This window comes from Rhinoraja longicauda, chromosome 5 (genome assembly GCF_053455715.1).
Source record: "Rhinoraja longicauda isolate Sanriku21f chromosome 5, sRhiLon1.1, whole genome shotgun sequence".
NCBI lineage: Eukaryota > Metazoa > Chordata > Chondrichthyes > Rajiformes > Arhynchobatidae > Rhinoraja > Rhinoraja longicauda.
This window is the reverse complement of record NC_135957.1, coordinates 7,123,421-7,143,657: the sequence shown is the minus strand read 5'-3', so window position 1 is coordinate 7,143,657 and position 20,237 is coordinate 7,123,421. Positions and strand designations below refer to the sequence as shown.

At 46.9% G+C, this 20,237-nt stretch overlaps 1 protein-coding gene across 1 annotated transcript in view; it reads left to right on the top strand.

The window, feature by feature from the left end:
- Positions 1-20,237, top strand: part of lin9 (lin-9 DREAM MuvB core complex component) — a 76,009-nt gene that overhangs the window by 34,372 nt on the left and 21,400 nt on the right. Inside the window, exons 2-8 of the mRNA XM_078398848.1 lie at positions 4,978-5,010; positions 8,303-8,397; positions 10,021-10,128; positions 12,847-12,980; positions 14,127-14,252; positions 16,242-16,399; positions 19,205-19,338. Coding sequence (XP_078254974.1) covers positions 4,978-5,010; positions 8,303-8,397; positions 10,021-10,128; positions 12,847-12,980; positions 14,127-14,252; positions 16,242-16,399; positions 19,205-19,338 — 788 coding nt within the window. The remainder of the gene's footprint in view (positions 1-4,977; positions 5,011-8,302; positions 8,398-10,020; positions 10,129-12,846; positions 12,981-14,126; positions 14,253-16,241; positions 16,400-19,204; positions 19,339-20,237) is intronic.

Sequence of the window (20,237 nt, the reverse complement as noted above, 5' to 3'; positions counted from 1 at the left end):
GCTGAAAGTTATATTTTGCACTCTGCTATATTTCTCTTTGCAGTACCTGTTGTACTTGTGCATGACTGGATCATACTCATGTATAGTACGACTGGATAGCATGCACACAAGAGCTTCTCACTGCACCCCAGTACAAGTGACAATAATAAACCACTACCAATATTAGGCTTTGCTTCTTGAGCCCTCTGAGATGTCACTTCTTGCATTCTCTCTCGTGATCATAAGATCATAAACGATAGGAGCAGAATTAGGCCATTCGGCCCATCAAGTCTACTCCGCCATTCAATCATGGCTGATCTATCTCTCCCTCCTAACCCCATTCCCCTGCCTTCTCCCCATAACCTCTGACACCCGTACTAATCAAGAATCTATCTATCTCTGCCTTAAATATATCCACTGACTTTGCGTCCACAGCCGTCTGTGGCAACGAATTCCACAGATTCACCGCCCTCTGACTAAAGAAATTCCTCCTCATCTCCTTCCTAAAAGAGCATCCTTTAATTCTGATAGACTCTCCCACTAGTGGAAACATCCTCTCCACATGCACTCCATCCAAGCCTTTCACTATTCTGTACGTTTCAATGAGGTCCCCCCTCATTCTTCTAAACTCCAGCGAGTACAGGCCCAGTGCCGTCAAACGCTCATCATACGTTATCCTACTCATTCCTGGGATTGTTCTTGTAAACCTGCTCTGGACCCTCTCCAGAGCCAGCACATCCTTCCTCGGATATGGTGCCCAAAATTGCTCTCAATATTCCAAATGCGGCCTGACCAGCGCCTCATAGAGCCTCGACATTACATCCTTCGTGAGTAATCCGTTAGTGTAACCCATGCTCACTCACTTCAGGGGTACAGGGCCTTTTGATGCCCATGCGCATAACTAATACATTTTTCTCTTGGATAGTCCAGTTAAATTCCATTGCTGGTTGCCGTTGAGTTAATTAGGATCTCTGGTTTTCTGGTAGCAGGGTAGTTACAAAGGAACTATTTAGTTTGGCACTGGAATTTTCTGGAGGGAAAAAGGAAGCAGATGTCTGGAGTTCAGACATTCGCCGAATTCTTCTGTGCCCACTAAGGGAGTTCCAAATAGTCAGTGGAGGGCCCTGGTAAATTGAAGAGTGCAGCTCTTCTCAGTAATGGAGAATGTTAGGTTCCCAGAGAAAAGTGTGAGCCAGGAGCTGAACTGAGGCAGCACGGTGGAGCAGCTGGTAGAGCCGCTGCCTCACAGCACCGGGGACCCGGGTTCAATCCTGACCTCGGGTGCTGTGTGGAGTTTGCACAGTCTCCCTGTGACCACAGCGATTTCCTTCCCCATCCCAAGGTCGTGTGGGTTTATAGGTTAATTAGCCTCTGTAAATTTCCCCACGTGTGTAGGAAGTGGATGAGAAAATGGAATAACATAGAACTAGGGTGATCGATGGTCGGTGTGGGCCGAAGGCCCAGTTTGCATGCTGCATCGTTCAATCGATCTTTTGGATAGGAAATGGAGGGTTAGGGATTACGTGCAGGCAAATAAGAGATGGTCTTGGCATTATGTACAGCACAGACATTGTGGGCTGAATGGCCTGTTCCTGTGCTGTACTTTTTAAGGTTCTATCAATCAATAATGCCAAACCGTGAACTAGCTAAACTTTACAGCCACCAGTCTTGGTTCCAGGTTTAATTTGTGGTCTTTCTCAATGCATAATTTATTTTTAAAAACTTTAGTTTATTTTATTTCATTGTTTCATTGCTTCAGTTCCTATCCATGACCTTGCTCCTAAACTACCTCTGGTTATACAGCCCTCCAAGATCTCTGTGCTCCTCTGAACTCTGATTTCAATGGCTGCACATTCGATGGCTTGTGCTTCAAGCTGACTGTGACCGAACCTCTGGCATCACCTCAAAGTGTCTCCCAACTTCTTAAATTACCTCTGACCTTGGCTTTTATCATTTCCGTTCAGAGCTCTGCCTGTCAAAATGTCACACCGTTCCAATGAGGACACCTGTGCCACTTTCCTGTGTTTTAAGTACGCCTTGCTGCTGAAATTGTTTTTTAATCTCTTCAGGATCACATCGGGTTAAGTGCAGCTATGTGAAAATGGCGCCAAGAACCTGGTGACTTGCATATGGACTCAGTGGACTGTTTCTATGCATTCAGTAGATAATCGGGGATTGTCTGTGTTTATAGCAACAATCTCATTGAATATCAAATAATGAATGTACCATGGTACACGTGATAATAAAAGAACCATTGAATCCAGAGCGATGCTAGTTTCCATCCAAGGCCATTGGAAGTGCATCACACTGTCTTTAAAGCTGTACGCAGGCTGAGAGATGCTGGCATTGTCTATCCAGTCTCGAGGAGACTCTACTCCCCATGGAATGTCTGGGCCTTGAGAGAATCCAGGCACACTGGTAACAGCTTCTTCCCCTCCATCCGTTATCTGGCTTCTAAACGGTCCTTCTATCAGCTGGGGTACTGTCTGAATCATCTGTACCCCGTTGCAGACATTGGACTTTGTCTCTGGAACTGGTGCGATACAATGCTGAGAACTATATTCGTCACTCTGTATCTCCCCCTTTGCTCTACCTATTGTACTTGAGTTTTGCTTTGCTGTAATTATGTATGGCCTTATCTGATCTGACCGGATAGCAAGCAAAACAAAGCTTTTTCACTCTACCTCGATCCACGTGATAATAGTAAACCTAAACCGTTTGAAGGAATTTTTGCAAATGAACCCAGTATTCATTTAATCTTGTGTAGGAAGGAACTGCAGATGCTGGTTTATACTGAAGATAGACGCAGTGCTGGAGTAATTCAACGGGTCAGGCAGCATCTCTGGAGAGAAAGAATGGGTGACATTTTGGGTTGGAAGAACAAGGAAGGCTGAGAGTGACAGTAGCGTGGGATGGTGAAGTGAGTGGAGGAAGTACAGAAGCAGACCAGAAACCAGCGAGCAGAAAGTGTACACAATCCTTTAGGGTTGCAGGTACAAACTAGTTTCCTTGCTGGCAGAGACTGGAATTAATTATCTGAAAAATATGGATATGAAAGGAATGGATCACGTGCAGGCAGAGGAGGATAGTTTAACTTGGCATTATGCTCGGCATGGACAATGTGGGCCGAAGGACCTGGTGCTGTACTGTTATATATTCTATATGTTCTTTAAGTGCTGTCATGGGATATTGAACTGAGCTCCGTTTCTGCTCTCGTGTGAAGGTAATAGAATCATGCAGCAATTTACAGTCACTGTGCAAGATACATCTTCTGGATGCACTGGGACGCATTCTCAGTGATGTGACCTGGGGCCATGGGGTGTTTCGGGTCTCACAACATCAGACACCGTCGCCCAGGCAACCCAGCCGGGGTTGATCAGGCCCTGACTTGCGTCCCAGCAGCAACCGCCCACGGATCAGCCCTCTTTGTCCAAAGCCACCTAGTGGCTTTCTATGCGGCTTCACTTGCGGATTGAATGGCCTTCTTCTTTGCCAGCCCCGTAATGCCCAACTGGTTGAGGACTTTGCAGAGTGAGCAAATTGGAATCCACATAGATATTGTCCTTGTGTTTGAAGGAACTGCAGATGCTGGTTTAAACCTAAGATTGACTCAAAAAGCTGGAGTAGCTCAGCGGGACAGACAGCATTTCTGGAGAAAAGGAATAGGTGACGTTTCAGGTCGAGGCCCTTGTTGTCTGATGGCCACACTTCTGCATCCCACCGAATTCTGTGTTGTTGGGTGGCACAGCTGGTAGAGCCGCTGCCTCACGACGCCAGAGACCCACGTTCGATCCTCACCTCGGGTGCTGTTTGTGCGAAGTTCTCTTGTGCAAAGGCTCTTGTGAGTTTGAAAGTTGGAATTTAGAAGGATGAGAGGAGATCTTATCGAAACGTATAAGATTATTAAGGGGTTGGACACGTTAGAGGCAGGAAACATGTTCCCAATGTTGGGGGAGTCCAGAACAAGAGGCCACAGTTTAAGAATAAGGGGTAGGCCATTTAGAGCTGAGATGAGGAAAAACTTTTTCAGTCAGAGAGTTGTGAATCTGTGGAATTCTCTGCCTCAGTAGGCAGTGGAGGCCAATTCTCTGAATGCATTCAAGAGAGAGCTAGATAGAGCTCTTAAGGATAGCGGAGTCAGGGGGTATGGGGAGAAGGCAGGAACGGGGTACTGATTGAGAATGATCAGCCATGATCACATTGAATGGCGGTGCTGGCTCGAAGGGCCGAATGGCCTCCTCCTGCACCTATTGTCTATTGTCTATAACGGCATGGGTTTCCTCTGGGTCCTCCGGTTTTCTCCCACATCCCAAAGACGTGTGAGTTTGTAGATTAATTGACCTCTGTAATTGTCCCTAGTGTGCAGGGAGTGGATTTGAAAGTGGGATAACATAAAACCAGTGTGTAGGAAAGAAAACTGCAGAAGCTGGTTTAAATCGAAGGTAGACACAAAATGCTGGAGTATCTCAGCGGGTCAGGCAGCATCTCTGGAGAGAAAAAAGGAATAGGCGATGTTTCGGGTCGAGATCCTTCTTCAGACTGAGAGTCAGGGGAAAGGGAAAGGAGAAGTATAGTCGGTGATGTAGAGAGATAGAGAACAAATGAATGAAAGATATGCAAAAAAGTAATGATGATGAAGGCCATTGTTAGCAGTTTGCTGGGTGAGAACGAGGACTCAGTGGGCCAAAGGGCCTGTATCCAGGCTGTGTTTTTGAATCAATCAAAACAAATATTCCTTCGCAGTTTTCTTTAAGCAGATGAGGCATTAATGATGATAACTACATTAGTTTGTTGCTACGATTTTTCAATAAAATGGACTTTGAATTCCTTTGGTGACTTTAAAATTATTTTGATTGTTTGATAAAGCATCAGTCTATACTCGGTAAACGAACCAGCCATGATCATATTGAATGGCGGTGCAGGCTCGAAGGGCCGAATGGCCTACTCCTCCACCTATTTTCTATGTTTCTATGAACCAACATTGTTTTTCACTTGCAGGCTCGTCAGCAAAGGCTCTTGTGAGTTTGAAAGGTAAGGCTCGTTTCTTTTTCTAACAGTAAAATATCCTTTGTCTCCTTGATGCCTCCCATTTACAGCATTAAACGCTGAGTGTAGTGGAGCTGTGTGCAGGGTAAAAACTCCCCCTGCTCTGTGTGCAGACTGGCCCCACTCTCCCCCTCAGTGCCCGTGGCTGACTTCCCCAGTGCTACACTCAAACCAATCTTTCTGTGGTGTTGAATTAAAAGAAGCTGCTGGATTCATGGCCCAGAATAACTGGATAGGGCTTACTAGCAATCATTTCACATTGGGGCCTTTCGGGCTTGGCAGATAGAATCATAGAGAATGAAGACAGCAGAGGCTGCAGATGTTGGGATTTTGAACTAAACACAGTTCGCTGGTCTGAAGAAGTGTCCCAGCATGAAACATTGTCTGTCCATTCACTCCACAGATGCTGCCAGACTTGCTGAGTTCCTCCAGCACTTTGTGTTTAGAGCCCCCCCCCCCCCCCCCCCGAACCTTGAGGGATCCAAGGAACTGCAGATGCTGGAATCTTGTGTGGAAGACAAAGTGCTGGAGTAACTGCGGGTCAGGCAGGAATCGTGTGTGGAAGACAAAGTGCTGGAGTAACTGCAGGTCAGGCAGGAATCGTGTGTGGAAGACAAAGTGCTGGAGTAACTGCGGGTCAGGCAGGAATCGTGTGTGGAAGACAAAGTGCTGGAGTAACTGCAGGTCAGGCAGGAATCGTGTGTGGGAGACAAAGTGCTGGAGTAACTGCGGGTCAGGTAGCATCTCTTGAGGACACGTTGCTTGAGGTTGGCACCCTTCTTCAAACTGGATAAGGGACATCTCTGATGTCCTGGAGTAGAAGGGAGAGATTGAATTTTCTTTTCGCCTTCCATCACAGTGAGGAATGTGGATGAGTCACTGTGGAGGATGTTCATGTTAAAATGTATTTCGTGTGTCCTGTTGCTTTTTATTGTTATGACTGTATGGCAAATGAAGTTCCTCGTATGTTGCAAAACATACTTGGCTAATAAAGTATGATTGTGATTTGATTATGATTGTGAAAGCCTAACCTTCAGATGGGATGGAGACAAAGAAAGGACCCAACCCGAAACATTGCCTATCCATGTCTTCCAGGATGCTATATGAACTGTTGAGTTATATAACTTTATATTGTATTCCCTCTAAACCTTTTCTACCCATGTATCTGTCCAGATGTCTTTTAAATGTTTATAGTATCTGCCTCACCTACTGGCAGCTCGTTCCATATCCCCACCACCCTCTGTGTGGAAAAAGTTACCCCTCGGGTTCCTATTAAATCTTAACCCTCTCACCTTAAACCTTCACGTATAAAGCCCTAAATGGACATTCCCCCCCCACATCAAAAATCTTCTAACCCCCCTCTCTAACTCCAGGTCCCTCAGGTCGGCCGACTTGGGGCTACTCACTATCCCGCGGTCTAGGCTTAAGCTCAGGGGTGACCGCGCTTTTGCGGTTGCAGCTCCTAGACTGTGGAACAGCATCCCTCTCCCCATCAGAACTGCCCCCTCCATCGACTCCTTTAAGTCCAGGCTCAAAACCTATTTTTACTCCCTAGCGTTTGAGGCTCATTGAGGAGGCGCTGTGAACTGTTTGCGTGCCACTGTATGTTTCTTTTTTTTTTTCCTTAGTACCTAATCAGATGTACAGCACTTTGGTCAACGTGGGTTGTTTTTAAATGTGCTATACAAATAAAATTGACTTGACTTGACTTGACTATACCCTCTGGTTCTTGAATCCCCAACTCCAGGAAAAATGCTCTTGTGCATTCACCCTATCGATTCCCCTCATGATTTTATGCACCTCTGTCCTTTGGAGCACAGGAGGCCGAGGGGTGATCTTGTAAAGCCCTAGCCTGCCCAACCTCTCTCTATAGCTCAGGCCCTTGAGTCCTGGCAACATCTTTGCATGCCATGGATTTGAGCAAAACTAGTCTGGCAGTGAAGAAAGCCAATGGAATGTTGGCCTTCATAACAAGAGGAGTTGAATATAGGAGCAAAGAGGTCCTTCTGCAGTTGTACAGGGCCCTAGTGAGACTGCACCTGGAGTACTGTGTGCAGTTTTGATCTCCAAATTTGAGGGAGGATATTCTTGCTATTGAGGGCGTGCAGCATAGGTTTACTAGGTTAATTCCCGGGATGGCGGGACTGTCGTATGTTGAAAGACTGGAGCGACTAGGCTTGTATACACTGGAATTTAGAAGGATGAGAGGGGATCTTATCGAAACATATAAGATTATTAAGGGGTTGGACACGTTAGAGGCAGGAAACATGTTCCCAATGTTGGGGGAGTCCCGAACCAGGGGCCACAGTTTAAGAATAAGGGGTAGGCCATTTAGAACAGAGATGAGGAAAAACTTTTTCCGTCAGAGAGTTGTGAATCTGTGGAATTCTCTGCCTCAGAAGGCAGTGGAGGCCAAGTCTCTGAATGCATTCAAGAGAGAGCTGGATAGAACTCTTAAGGATAGCGGAGTCAGGGCGTATGGGGAGAAGGCAGGAACGGGGTGCTGATTGAGAATGATCAGCCATGATCACATTGATTGGCAGTGCTGGCTCGAAGGGCTGAATGACCTACTCCTGCACCTATTGTCTATTTGATGAAATCCATCTTTACATTTGAGATACAGCGTGGAAACAGGCCCTTTGGCCCACCGAGTCCATGTCAACCAGGCATCGCCCCATTCACTAGTACTATCCTACACACTAGGAACAATTTAAAATTTGCAGAAGCCAATTAACCAACAAACCTGTACGTCTTTGGAATGTGGGAGGAAACCGGAGCACCCGGAGGAAACGCACGTGGTCACAGGGAGAACGTACAAACTCCGTACAGACAGCACCCGTATAGTCAGGATTGAACATGATCTCTGGCGCTGTAAAGCAGCCATTCTACTGCTGCACCACCGTGCCACCGCATTCTCTGGGGGATGACCTCTGAGCTTTAGCGCAAGGACTCTCTAATCTATGCCAAACTCTACCATCCTGCCAGCTGAGCCTGTTAAAAGTGGAATCGCCACGCTCTGAATAATTTTCAACCACCTGCATTTGTCTGGTACCTGCGTGGGAGCGGATAAACATGCAAAGATAGTTTCAATGTGTTTGAAGGAACTGCAGGTGCTGGTTTAAGACACAAAATGCTGGAGTAACTCGGCGGGACAGGCAGCATCTCTGGAGGGAAGGAATTCCTTCTCTCCAGAGATGCTGCCTGTCCCGTTGAGACGCATTTTGTGTCTATCAAAGATAGTTTCAGTCGTGACTCTGACATTTTCTTACTCCAACAGAGGGTAGCTTGTCCAGTACATGGAATGAGAAGTGCATTGCATTATCCAAGACACCTCCATGGAAAGGAAGGAACTCCTGCTCGGTTGTTGAAACTGTAAGATACTCTATTTTACTTTCCTTTTTCTTGCATCCTGTAACGTATAATTTTGTCAGGCATTGCCCTAAAGGCATCTCATTTTTGTAAGGCGTGTCGAGATGCAGTGGAAAAACTTTGTTTTGCGTGCTCTCCAGGTAAAAACATTCATACACGATGACAAGCAAAAGAATCATGGACTTTTCTCTCCCCCCCCCCCCCCCCCCCCCTCAACCACCACCACTCCCCCGGTCATTCCTCCGTCTCCCTGTTCCCACCCAGCAGAAAATACAGAAGCTTGAAAGTGCCCACCACCAGACTCGGGTCCTGCCCGCTGTGATCACTCAGGCTTCTGAACGGTCCTTCCATAATCTGGGCCGTAGTCCCAATCTTCCAACCTACCTCATTGTAGACATTGGACATTTTCTGTAATTCAGCAACGCTACAATCCAGTGCAAATGATATCCTGAACTCTGGTATTTTTCTCTTTGACGTTACCTGGTGTAATGTGGCTTGATTGTATTTATATATATATTGATATTTGATTGGAATAACATACAAAGCAAAGCTTTTCACTGTACCTCGGTATATGCGGCAATAATAAACCTAAATTTGTATGGCTTTATTGTACCGTATTGTATGATTTAATGCAATTGAATAGCACGCGGACAAAGCTTTCGGTAGGGTTGAGCGAATTGGAAGATACAGAGCGCAGAATATAGTTCTCAGCATTGTAGCGCACCAGTTCCTTGGACAACACATCAGTACGTATGTATCATACACTTCACTTGGGGGGGGCTGCACAAATCTGTCAGGTCAGTGGTCTGCTTGTGCAAGTGCATGCAACAGGGTGAAACAGAAAATGTAATCGAGCAAATGTGGCAGAAAGGTGTGTATTGTACCTTCAACATGAGTGGTTTATGAACTAATGTTACAGTGGGGGTCTTGCTGTCAAGGCAGTTTGATCTCACAATCTCTCTGTGCCAGGTGGCTCTCAGACTGTCGAGCTGCTTTAAATAACTGGGGAGCAGAGGGACTTTGTCTTTGAATCAGCTTGTAAACGGATGAATGGGGGTTGTGAGCAATGGTGCAGTAGCAGCAGGATGTACCAAGAGTGTCGTGTACAAGGAACCGAACAATGAAATTCTTGCTTGCTGCAACTTTACAAGCTTAAATGCAATAACACACACGTAATATATGCACACGCGCACACACACACACACACATATACACACTCACGTATGAATATACATGTAAACACACTAACACGTACGTTTACATGTAGATATCGTAGTGCGTGTATGCTCGCACATGCAAATATAATAAATAATCGTAAGGAGGTAGCTAGACCATGATAGCGCAGAACTTGAGTACATGGTGTAACCAAAGCAAAGTCCATTGAAGATTGTTGGAGAGTTTGGGTGGTGGTCAGTGTTGTCCAGTGTGTTAGCAAGAGCCTGATAGTTGCCGGGAAGAAGCTGTCCTGGAAACTGGAGGTCACAGTTCTCGGGCTCCTGTTCCTTCTTCCCGGTGCTTGTGGTGAAATGAGAGCGTGGCCAGGGTGTGGGTCTTTGACAGCTGCTTTTTTGGAGGCCGCGCCCCCTGTAGATCCCTTCAATGGTGTAAAATGTTCAATCCATCCAGCCAACAAGGAGCACAAAGAGGAGTCGACTCTTCAATGAGGAGGACGAGAGGCATCTGCAGAGCACCAAGTCGCCCAAGAGGAACCAGCGAGTTGCCATGCATCCTCAGGTAGGATCTCCTCCGCTTTAAATGAACCTTCATTTTCGCGATGGAGCCAGCAGATGGCGTTTTGAGCAAAAACACAAAGTGCTGGAGGAACTCGGCGGGTCAGGCGGCATATGGGGATGGAATGGACAGACGATGTTTCCGATCGAGACCCTTCAGTCAGGTGGAGTGGGGGGGTGGGGGGGGGGGGGGGAGAAAGCTGGCAAAAGGACGAAGCCCAGCAAGTGATAGAGGGTGCATCGTACACCATCAATCTGCTGTCTATGTGGAGTTGACGCATTTTCCCTGTGATCGTGTGGATTTCCTCCGGGTGCTCCAGTTTCCTCCTGCAACCCAAAGTCATGCGGGTTTGTAGATTAATTAGCCTCTATGTATTTTTTTTAAAGACTCTTGTGCGTGAGGAAGTAAATGAGAAAGTGGTCTAACATAGAACTAGTGTTGCCAGGTGATCGAGAGTCAGCGTGTCCTTGGTGGCTTGAAGGGTCTGTTTCCATCAAAGATACTAGAGGAGCAAGATAGACCACTCGAGCCTAAAAACCGTAGTACGTCACGGCGCCATTTTAGTCGGCAGAAACTTGCAGGACCGTTTTAAAAGAAAAATAACAAAAATCTGTGAATTGATAGATGAGATATATTCTGCATTTTAATGGTATCATCACACATACTGTTCCCCCAAAACACTGATTACACTGCGAGAGGCAGAGCGGACGGTGGGTTTTGCTTACTAAAATGGCACCCTCTCCTAAATGTTTCTGCAAGTTTCTGCCTACTAAAATGGCGTCATGACGTACTAGGGTTTTTAGGGTCGAGTGGTCTATCTTGTTCCTCTAGTATCTTTGATGGAAACAGACCCTTCAAGCCACCAAGAAACTTCAGTATAGGCGATTTCAAAGGAGTGGGCCATCCTGGTCCTCTAGTATCTTTGGTTTCCATGCTGTCTCAACCGGAAACTTTTTCTCATTTTGCTCTATTTTATGATGGACTTATATTTCAGAATGGGCAATGCAATTCACAGGCTTACAAGTTCCTTGCAGCTTGAGTTGGTTTAAAAGCGACGCAATTGCTTTTTCATTCCATGGCTGCCAATGCATTGCTCATCAGCCTCAACAAGCTACCTAAACGAACGTCAATCCTCTTACCTCGTCAATCCTCCTGCCCCTCCTTCCCGTTTTCTACACCTCTTTGGGGTGGCACGGTGGCACAGCGGTCGAGTTGCTGCCTCACAGCGCCAGAGACCCGGGTTTGATCCTGACTACGGGTGCTGTCTGTACGAAGTTTGTACATTCTCCCTGTGATCACGTGAGTTGTCCCCTGGTGCCTCCCACCAAAGTCCCACAGGTTTGTAGGCTAATTGGCTTCAGTAAAGATTGCAAATTGTCCCTAGTGTGTAGGATAGTGTCGTGTATGGGGACCGCTGGTTGGTGTGGACTTGATGGGCCGAAGGGCCTGTATCTATGCTGTATCACTAAACGAAACCTCTGCATAATTGTGCCTTTCAACACGCTGATGAAGTACACAAAATGAGTCTGTGTAAGGTAGAGGATTAACTGCATACAGACCCTTGGTCAGGGCAAACTTTGAGTTCTGCCTGTACTTATCAGGAGACGGGGCCCTGGAAAATTCCCGATAGAAACCTTGATCTCCTCTTCCCCATCTCGTGAACAGCTCTTTCCAAGATGCAGTACATCACCCTACGAAAGCTTCGGGGAGGTGCCTTAATGTCATCTCCAGCACCGGAGGCTGAAGGCATTTGGTTTGGTATTGGCAACCTTGAAGGGTGCTGCTCCAAGGGACTTGGCACAATGTTGAATGCTGCTGAACTCTAACTAAACCACAGCTGGGACTAGTTCTCTCTGCCGCCAGACATTTAAGAGTGATGTTAGAAGGTTCTGTGCAAGCTGCGACCATCATTGATTTGATATACAGCACAAAACACACCCCTTCAGCCCATCGAGTCCATGCCGATCATTGATCACCCTTTCACACTAGTTCTGTTATCGCGCTTTTGCATCCACGCCCAACACCCTCGGGGCATTTTGCCGAGGCCAAGTAACTGAAAAATCCACGCGTCTTGGACGTGGGTGCAAACCTAAGAACCTGGTGGGAACTCACACGGTCACGGGGAGACTGTGCAAACTCCACATGGACAGAACCCGGGGCCAGGATCGAACCCACATCTCTCACGGGGTGAGGGAGCAGCTCTACCAGCTGTGACACTGTGTCACCCTGAGAGGCAAGAGGCATGGATCCCAAAGGACTTGGCTCATCTTTCCCAAAAGACTGACTCTCGTTAGGCACAAAACCTATTCCTGTTTGCTGTTTACGCTGAAGATCCACCTCACTGGGCGACGCAGTGATCTAAAATTGGAGAATTCAATGTTCTGAATGCTGCCTGACTCGCTGACTTCCTCCAGCACTTTCTTTTTGTTTGGCCCTATTTAAGTGTCTGTTTAAACCTCTCCAAAATGAAGTGATTGTATCCGATCCAGATATGTAGGCAGATGTGATGGTGGTGTTTAAGAGGAATATGAGGTGCTGTTCCTCCATTTTGTGTGTGGCCCCACTCTGGCAATGGAGGAGGCCCAGGACAGTGTGGGAATGGGAAGGGGCGTTAAAATGGTTAGTAGCCTGGAGACTCTAGTCTAGCACAAGTCTCTAGTACAGTCTCGAGTGCAATTCATCTACTCTCGCCGTTTTCAATTAGCTGCAATGTCTCGACAGAAATTCTCGGCAGCCTTGGCGACACCTGACAAGAAGGCGGCCCACAAGATCGGCCTGCGGCTCCGGAACCTGCTGAAGCTGCCAAAGGCCCACAAGTGGTGCATCTACGAGTGGTTTTACTCCAACATCGACAAGTAGGCCATTTCTTTTATATATTTTATTTTTATTTTTATTAGCAAGGAAGAAAGAGAATTACAAATATAAAGGTTATGGGGATAGACCCGGGAGATGATGAGTATAGTTGTACATCCAACCCTAAACTCAAGTTTTAACTTTAGTTTTAAATTTTAGTTTTGTGTCAAACCCATTTACTTTTTTTTAAATTCAATAAATGGAGATCAAATTTTAAAAAATAGATCTGGTTTGTCAATTAAGACAAACCTTATTTTTTCCAAATGCAACGTCTCGGTCATTTCCGTAATGCACATTTTAATTGTGGTTTTTTTCCAAAATTTAAGTATTAATTTTCCATTTCCCCCCCAAAATTTAAGTATTAATTTTTTCGCAGTTATTAAACTGTAGTCAAGAAAATGTCTCTGACTAATCGTAAAGTTTGTAATATGATCTGATACTCCTAATATTATTAATTTGGGATCTAAGTCCAGTTGGTTATCGATAACTTTGGAAATAGTTTTTAAAATATCGATCCAAAAAATTTGCACATTTGTACAAGTCACAAAAGTATGAGTTAAATTGGCTTCTTGAAATTGACATTTATCACAAATAGGGGAAATACTTGGAAAGATCCTGTTTAATTTTGTCTTCGACTAGTGTAGTCTGTGTTGTATTTTAAATTGTATTAAGGTGTGCCTAGTATTTAACGAGCATTGATGTATGTGTTGTAAGCTTTCGTCCCATATGTCTTGCATTATGGGTTGAGCCAATTCGTCCTCCCATGCTCGTCTATGTGATTCTGATGACGGAATGTCGGTATCTAAAAGAGTATTATAAATATAAGATATTAATTTATTTGTATTGTAATGACGGTCCAAACATTCATCAAGAATTCCTGGACCTCTAAATCTATATTCTTTATGTATGTAATTTTACATAATCTCTAAGTTGTAAATATCTAAAAAAATTATTAGCATGTAACCCGAACTTCTGTTGTAATTCCTGAAAAGAGAGAAAAGTTCCCTTATGATAGAGGTCTCCCACCGTTTTAATTCCATAACTTTTCAAGTAGGCCATTTCTGACTCTCTCTCTCATTGTCGGTCTGCAAGCTGTGGGTTCCTTGTCTTTGGCGCCTGTGTAAATCCCCGTCTGTTCCATTTTCTAGGCCGCTTTTCGAGGGGGATAATGATTTCTGTGTGTGCCTGAAGGAGTCCTTCCCGAATCTAAAAACCAGGAAGCTGACCAGAGTGGAGTGGGGAAAGATCAGGAGGCTGATGGGGAAACCCAGGCGGTAAGTGCTGGGGGAGGGAGGCAGAGGCGTGAATGCAGTGTTTATCACCGTTAGGAAGCGGTGAAATTGCCCCTCGTGGTCGGGCAGTTGTCTGCAGTCAAGGAAAGCAGCTGGAATATATACAGCACGCGCCAACAGGGCACTGACTAACCACATCCCTTGGCGTGGTCGACTTGCTCGCACTGTGGCATAGTGCCAGGTTGTTACCTGTCCAAGCCACCCAACTGGAGGGCAAGAAAGGACGTCCTGCTACAACATTCAAGGGGGCTGGATGATCAAAACATGGAGATACAAGGAAATGCAGATGCTGGCTACACCAAAAAAGACACACAGTGCTGGAACAACTCAGCGGGTCAGGCAGCATTTCTGGAGAACGTGGAAAGACGACATCTGCAGATGGGAACCAGATCCGGAATGTCGCCTGTCCATGTTCTGCATTGATTCCACCTGACCAGCTGATTACTCCAGCGTTTTGCGTCTTTTTTGATCTAAAAACAAACAAAAGCGGGGCAGCACATTGGCGCAACGGTAGAGACCCAGGTCCCATCCTGACTACGGGTGCCGTCTGTACGGAGTTTGTACGATCTCGCTGTGACCGCGTGGGTTTTCTCCGGGTGCTCCGGTTTCCTCCCACATCCCAAAGACATGCAGGTTTGTCGGTTAATCGGATTCTGTATAAATTGTCCCAATGTGTGTAGGATAGAACTAGTGTACGTGCGATCGCTGGTCTCGGCAGTGACTCGGGCCAAAGGGCCTGTTTCCACGCTTTATCTCTAAACAGAACTAAACATGGATTGGTTTGCTGTGGTTGTGCACAACGTAGTTAGTGAAATACTCCTCAGAGGGGCAGGTGGAGCAGAGCTGGCCAGGAGCAGGGAGGCGTGTGCCTGGTGGTTACTGGGAGGAAGCCGTTCTTGAACCCCTGTCCCACCCTCCTGACGGTAGCCGCGAGGTGCGAGCGTGGGGGTGGGGGGGAGGGGGGGGGGGCGTTTGCTTCTTGCCCAGATCCCATCGATTTGCCCGCATTCGGGTCTGTGTGCTTCTGCTGTGACACCTCCATTGGAAGCGAGAGAGTTGGTCACTTCTGGAGCTTTGCTGGAACAACACAGAAGCACTCTGAGATGGACACAAAATACTGGAGTAGCTCAGCAGGTCAGGCAACATCTCTGGAGAAAAGGAATAGGTGACGTTTCAGATCGAGACACGCCTTCAGTCAGAAGAAGGGTCTCGACCTGAAACAGCACCCATTCCTTTTCTCCAGAGATGCTTCCTGTCCCGCCGAGTTACTCCAGCTTTTTGTGTCTATCTTCGGTGTAAACCAGCATCTGCAGTTCCTTCCCACGCACAAGCACTTGGTCTGCCCACCCTCCTGTAATCCACCCGTACCCACCATGGGAGAGCGTCAGCCCAAGACACTTCCGTCCCGTCCCGACAATAATTCAGCAATGCCTCCTGCAGGCCCTCCGTGCCATTCTGAACGGGAGCTGCTGCCTTGATTTAGAGTCATAGAGTGATACGGCGTGGAAACAGGCCCAACGGCCCAACTTGCCCACACCGGCCAACTTGCCCCAGCTAGTCCCACCTGCCCGCGTTTGGTCCATATCCCTCCAAACCTGTCCTATCCATGTACTTGTCTAACTGTTCCTTAAATGTTGCGGTAGTCCCAGCCTCAACTACCTCCTCTGGCAGCTCGTTCCATGCACCCACCACCCTTTGTGTGAAAAGGTTACCCCCTCAGATTCCTATTAAATCTTTTCCATTCACCTTAAACCTGTGTCCTCTGGTCCTCGATTCGCCCTCTCTGGGCAAGAGACTTGCCCGCTGAGTTACTCTGGCACTGTGGGAATGAATGAAGGTTACTCAGACGTCCCGCACTGGGCTACACCCTGTAATGAGACTGGTGCGGTTGGTACCCGGGTGCCTGGTGCCATTGAGCTGGAGGCCCACCCCACCGCCTGCATCGTGGTAACACTCTCTCCTGTGCCGCAGCTGTTCGGCAGCTTTCTTTGCGGAGGAGCGGTCTGCCTTGCAACACAAGCGACAGAAGATCCGAGTCCTGCAGCAGAGGAAAGTGACGGAGCTGTCCCAGTACAAAGACCTCCCAGACGAAATCCCGTTACCACTAGTTATAGGGACAAAAGTTACTGGTAAGTCAATTCCAAGAGACTAGTGCTCCATGTGCAAACTTAGTTCATCAGAGCCTTGGGCTCCTGAACGGTCCTTCCATAAGCTAGGGCTACTGTCCGATTCACCTCTACCCCATTGCGGACGTTGGACTTTGTCTCTGGAACTGGTGCGCTACAATGGAACGGGGTACTGATTGAGAATGATCAGCCATGATCACGTTGAATGGCGGTGCTGGCTCAAAGGGCCGAATGGCCTTCTCCTGTACCTATTTTCTAATGCTGAGAACTATATTCTGCACTCTGTATCTTGCCCTTTGATCTACCTGTTGTACTTAAGTCAGACTTGATTTTATTTATGTATAGTATTGTCTGATCTGAGTGGATAACATGCAAAACAAAGCTTCTCGCTGTATCTCAGTCCACATGACAATAAAGCTTGACCAGAAACTATGGTGTTGAGAACATTGGTTCTGGCCCAATTACAGGAAGGATGGGGAGGCTGTAGAAAGGGTGCAGAAGAGCTGTTCCAAAATGCTGCTTGGATTGCAGGTTATTAAGTTCAAGGAGAGGTTGGACAAACTTGGGTCGTTGGAGGCTGAGGAGAGACCCAGAGAAGTTTTATAATATCATGAGAGCCATAGATAGGGTAGACAGCCATAATCTTTTCATAAGGTCATAAGGAATGGGAGTAGAATTAGGCCATTCGGCCCATCAAGTCTACTCTGCCATTCAGTCATTGTAAGAAAATAACTGCAGATGCTGGTACAAATCGAAGGTATTTATTTCACAAAATGCTGGAGTAGCTCAGCAGGTCAGGCAGCATCTCAGGAGAGAAGGAATGGGTGACGTTTTGGGTCGAGGCCCTTCTTCAGACTGATCCATTCAGACTGCCATTCAGTCATTTTATTCACAAAATGCTGGAGTAACTCAGCAGGTCAGGCAGCATCTCGGGAGAGAAGGAATGGGTGACGTTTCGGGTCGAGAGAAGGGTCTCGACCCGAAACGTCACCCATTCCTTCTCTCCCGAGATGCTGCCTGACCTGCTGAGTTACTCCAGCATTTTGTGAATAAATCGATTTGTACCAGCATCTGCAGTTATTTTCTTATGCCATTCAGTCATGGCTGATCCATCTTTCCCTCCTAACCCCATTCTCCTGCCTTCTCCCCATGACCTCTGACACCCTTACTATTCAAGAATCTATCTATCTCTGCCTTAAAAATATCCACTAACTTGGCCTCTACAGCCTTCTGTGGCAAAGAATTCCACAGATTCACCGCCCTCTGACTAAAGAGGATAATATAAAATTCTAGAAGGCATAACTTTAAGGTGAGAGATGCAATTTTTAAAGAAGATATCCTTAATAAAGTCTTTCTCCTCAAACAATACTAGATCCTAATGTGGCGTGTTTCCAGACTGGTTCCTTAATGTGCTGAACGCTTTTATGAATTCCTCCTCTACACAATTACAATCCTCTTGTTTGCCCAGTCCATGTCACTTGAAAGTCCTTGATGATTAAGGAGAGATTCATGAAGGATGTTGGGGGCCAACATTTTTCACTGAGGGTAGTCTGTATCTGGAATAAGCTGCTAGAGGAAGCAACAGAGGCAGACACAATGACGACTTTTAAAGGACATCTGGACAGATATGTGAACAGTAAGGGTTTAGATGGACAAATGCAGACAAATAGGACTAGCCCAGAATGCCAACTTGGTGTGCGTGAACAAAGTGGGTCAATGGTTTGTGTAAGAAGGAGCTGCAGATGTTGGTTGAGATGAGGGAAAAACTTTTTCAGTCAGAGAGTTGTGAATCTGTGGAATTCTCTGCCTCAGAAGGCAGTGGAGGCCAATTCTCTGAATGCATTCAAGAGAGAGCTGGATAGAGCTCTTAAGGATAGCGGAGTCAGGGGGTATGGGGAGAAGGCAGGAACGGGGTACTGATTGAGAATGATCACATTGAATGGCGGTGCTGGCTCGAAGGGCCGAATGGTCTCCTCCTGCACCTATTGTCTATTGACACCGAACCCAGACACGAAATGCTGGAGTAACAGGCGCTGTTGTGAGGAAGTGATGAGGATGATTGATGAGGGTAAGGCAGTGGATATTGTCCACATGGACTCGTGGTAGGCTGGTCTGGAACATGGAATCCATGCCCCGTTTTCATCCCACACTCCAAAGACATGCAAGCTTGTAGGCTACCTGGCTGCTGTAAATTGTAAACAGTCCCTAGTGTGCAGGATAGAGCTAGTGCACTATCCAAATATCAGTTACTATACATAAATACAACCAGGTCAAATTCTTACAATAGATAGAGCAAAGGGGGAGATACAGAGTGCAGAATATAGTTCTCAGCATTGTAGCGCACCAGTTCCACAGACAAAGTCCAATGTCCACAATGGGGTAGAGGTGAATCGGACAGTACCCTAGATTATGGAAGGGCCGTTCAGTACTCTGATAATAGAGGGGAAGAGGTGGTTCCTGAGTCTGGTGGTGCGCGCTCCAAAGCTTCTGTACCTTCTGCCGGACGGGAGCGGGGAGAAGAAGGAATGACCGGGGTGGGACAAGTCTTTGATTGTGTCGGCTGCTTTCCCGAGGCAGCGTGAAGTGTGGATAGGATCGATGGTGGGGAGTCTGGTCTGTGGGACGGACTGGGCCGCATCCACAACTCTCTGCAATTTCTTGCGGTGTTGGGCAGAGCTGTTCCCACACCAAGCTGTGATGTAACCTGATAGAATGCTTTCTGTAGCAAATATCAAGTCGGTGAGACAGAAGTAATACCCTTGGTGGTTTATCCTCATTCAAGTTGTGATCAGTCTCTCTTTCCTCCAGCACGACTTCGAGGTGTTCACGACGGCTTGTTTACGGGACAAATAGACGCAGTCGACACTATTAACGCAACCTACAGAGTCACGTTTGACCGGACGGGACTCGGAACACACACTGTGCCCGATTATGAAGTTCTTGTAAGTAGATAATGCCAGAGTATGTTTTAGTGTGTGACAGGTGTGTGTCATGGTCATGGAGCTAGATCGAAAGGAGAAAAAGCACAACAAATAAAATAAAATGCAAAAACATGGTGGCGCAGCGGTAGAGTTGCTGCCTCACAGCGCCAGAGACCCGGGTTTGATCCCGACTACGGGCGCCGTCTGTACGGAGTTTGTACGTTCTCCCCGTGACCTGCGTGGGGATTCTCCGATATCTTCGGTTTCCACCCACACTCCAAAGACGTACAGGTTTGTAGGTTAATTGGCTGGGTATAAATGCAAATTGTCCCTAGTGTGTGTAGGATAGTGTTAATGTGCGGGGATCACTGGTCGGCGCGGACTCGATGACGTGTAGGAGGAAACCGGAGCTCCCAGGAAAAGCCACGCAGGTCACAGGGAGAACGTACAGACAGCACCGGTAGTCAGGATCGAACCGGCGTCTCTGGCGCTGTGAGGCAGCGACTCTACCGCCGCGCCACTGTGTTACCTGATGATTGCAGGTTCCTGAACGTGGTGGTGTGGGACTTCAGGCTTCTCTACCTCCTGCCCGATGGTAACAGCGAGAAGAGGACACTGCTCGGATGGTGGGGATCCTTGATGATAAATGCTGGCTTCTTGAAGCGGGCTGAGTCTACCATTCTTTGCAAACCTCTTAAGTCCCTGTGTTTTGGAATTGCCCTACCGGCCTGTTTTGCAACTGGTCAGGATACTCTCCACGTATATCTGCAGATGTTTAATAGAATAATCGTCGACATTTCATTACACAGATAATTAAATACTCTTCAGCCAAGGGATTAGCTTTGGCAGAGATTGCAAAAGGCATTGAGCAGAAGCGATTTTGTTGGATTATTTTCAAGTTTATTGTGGTACACCGGAAG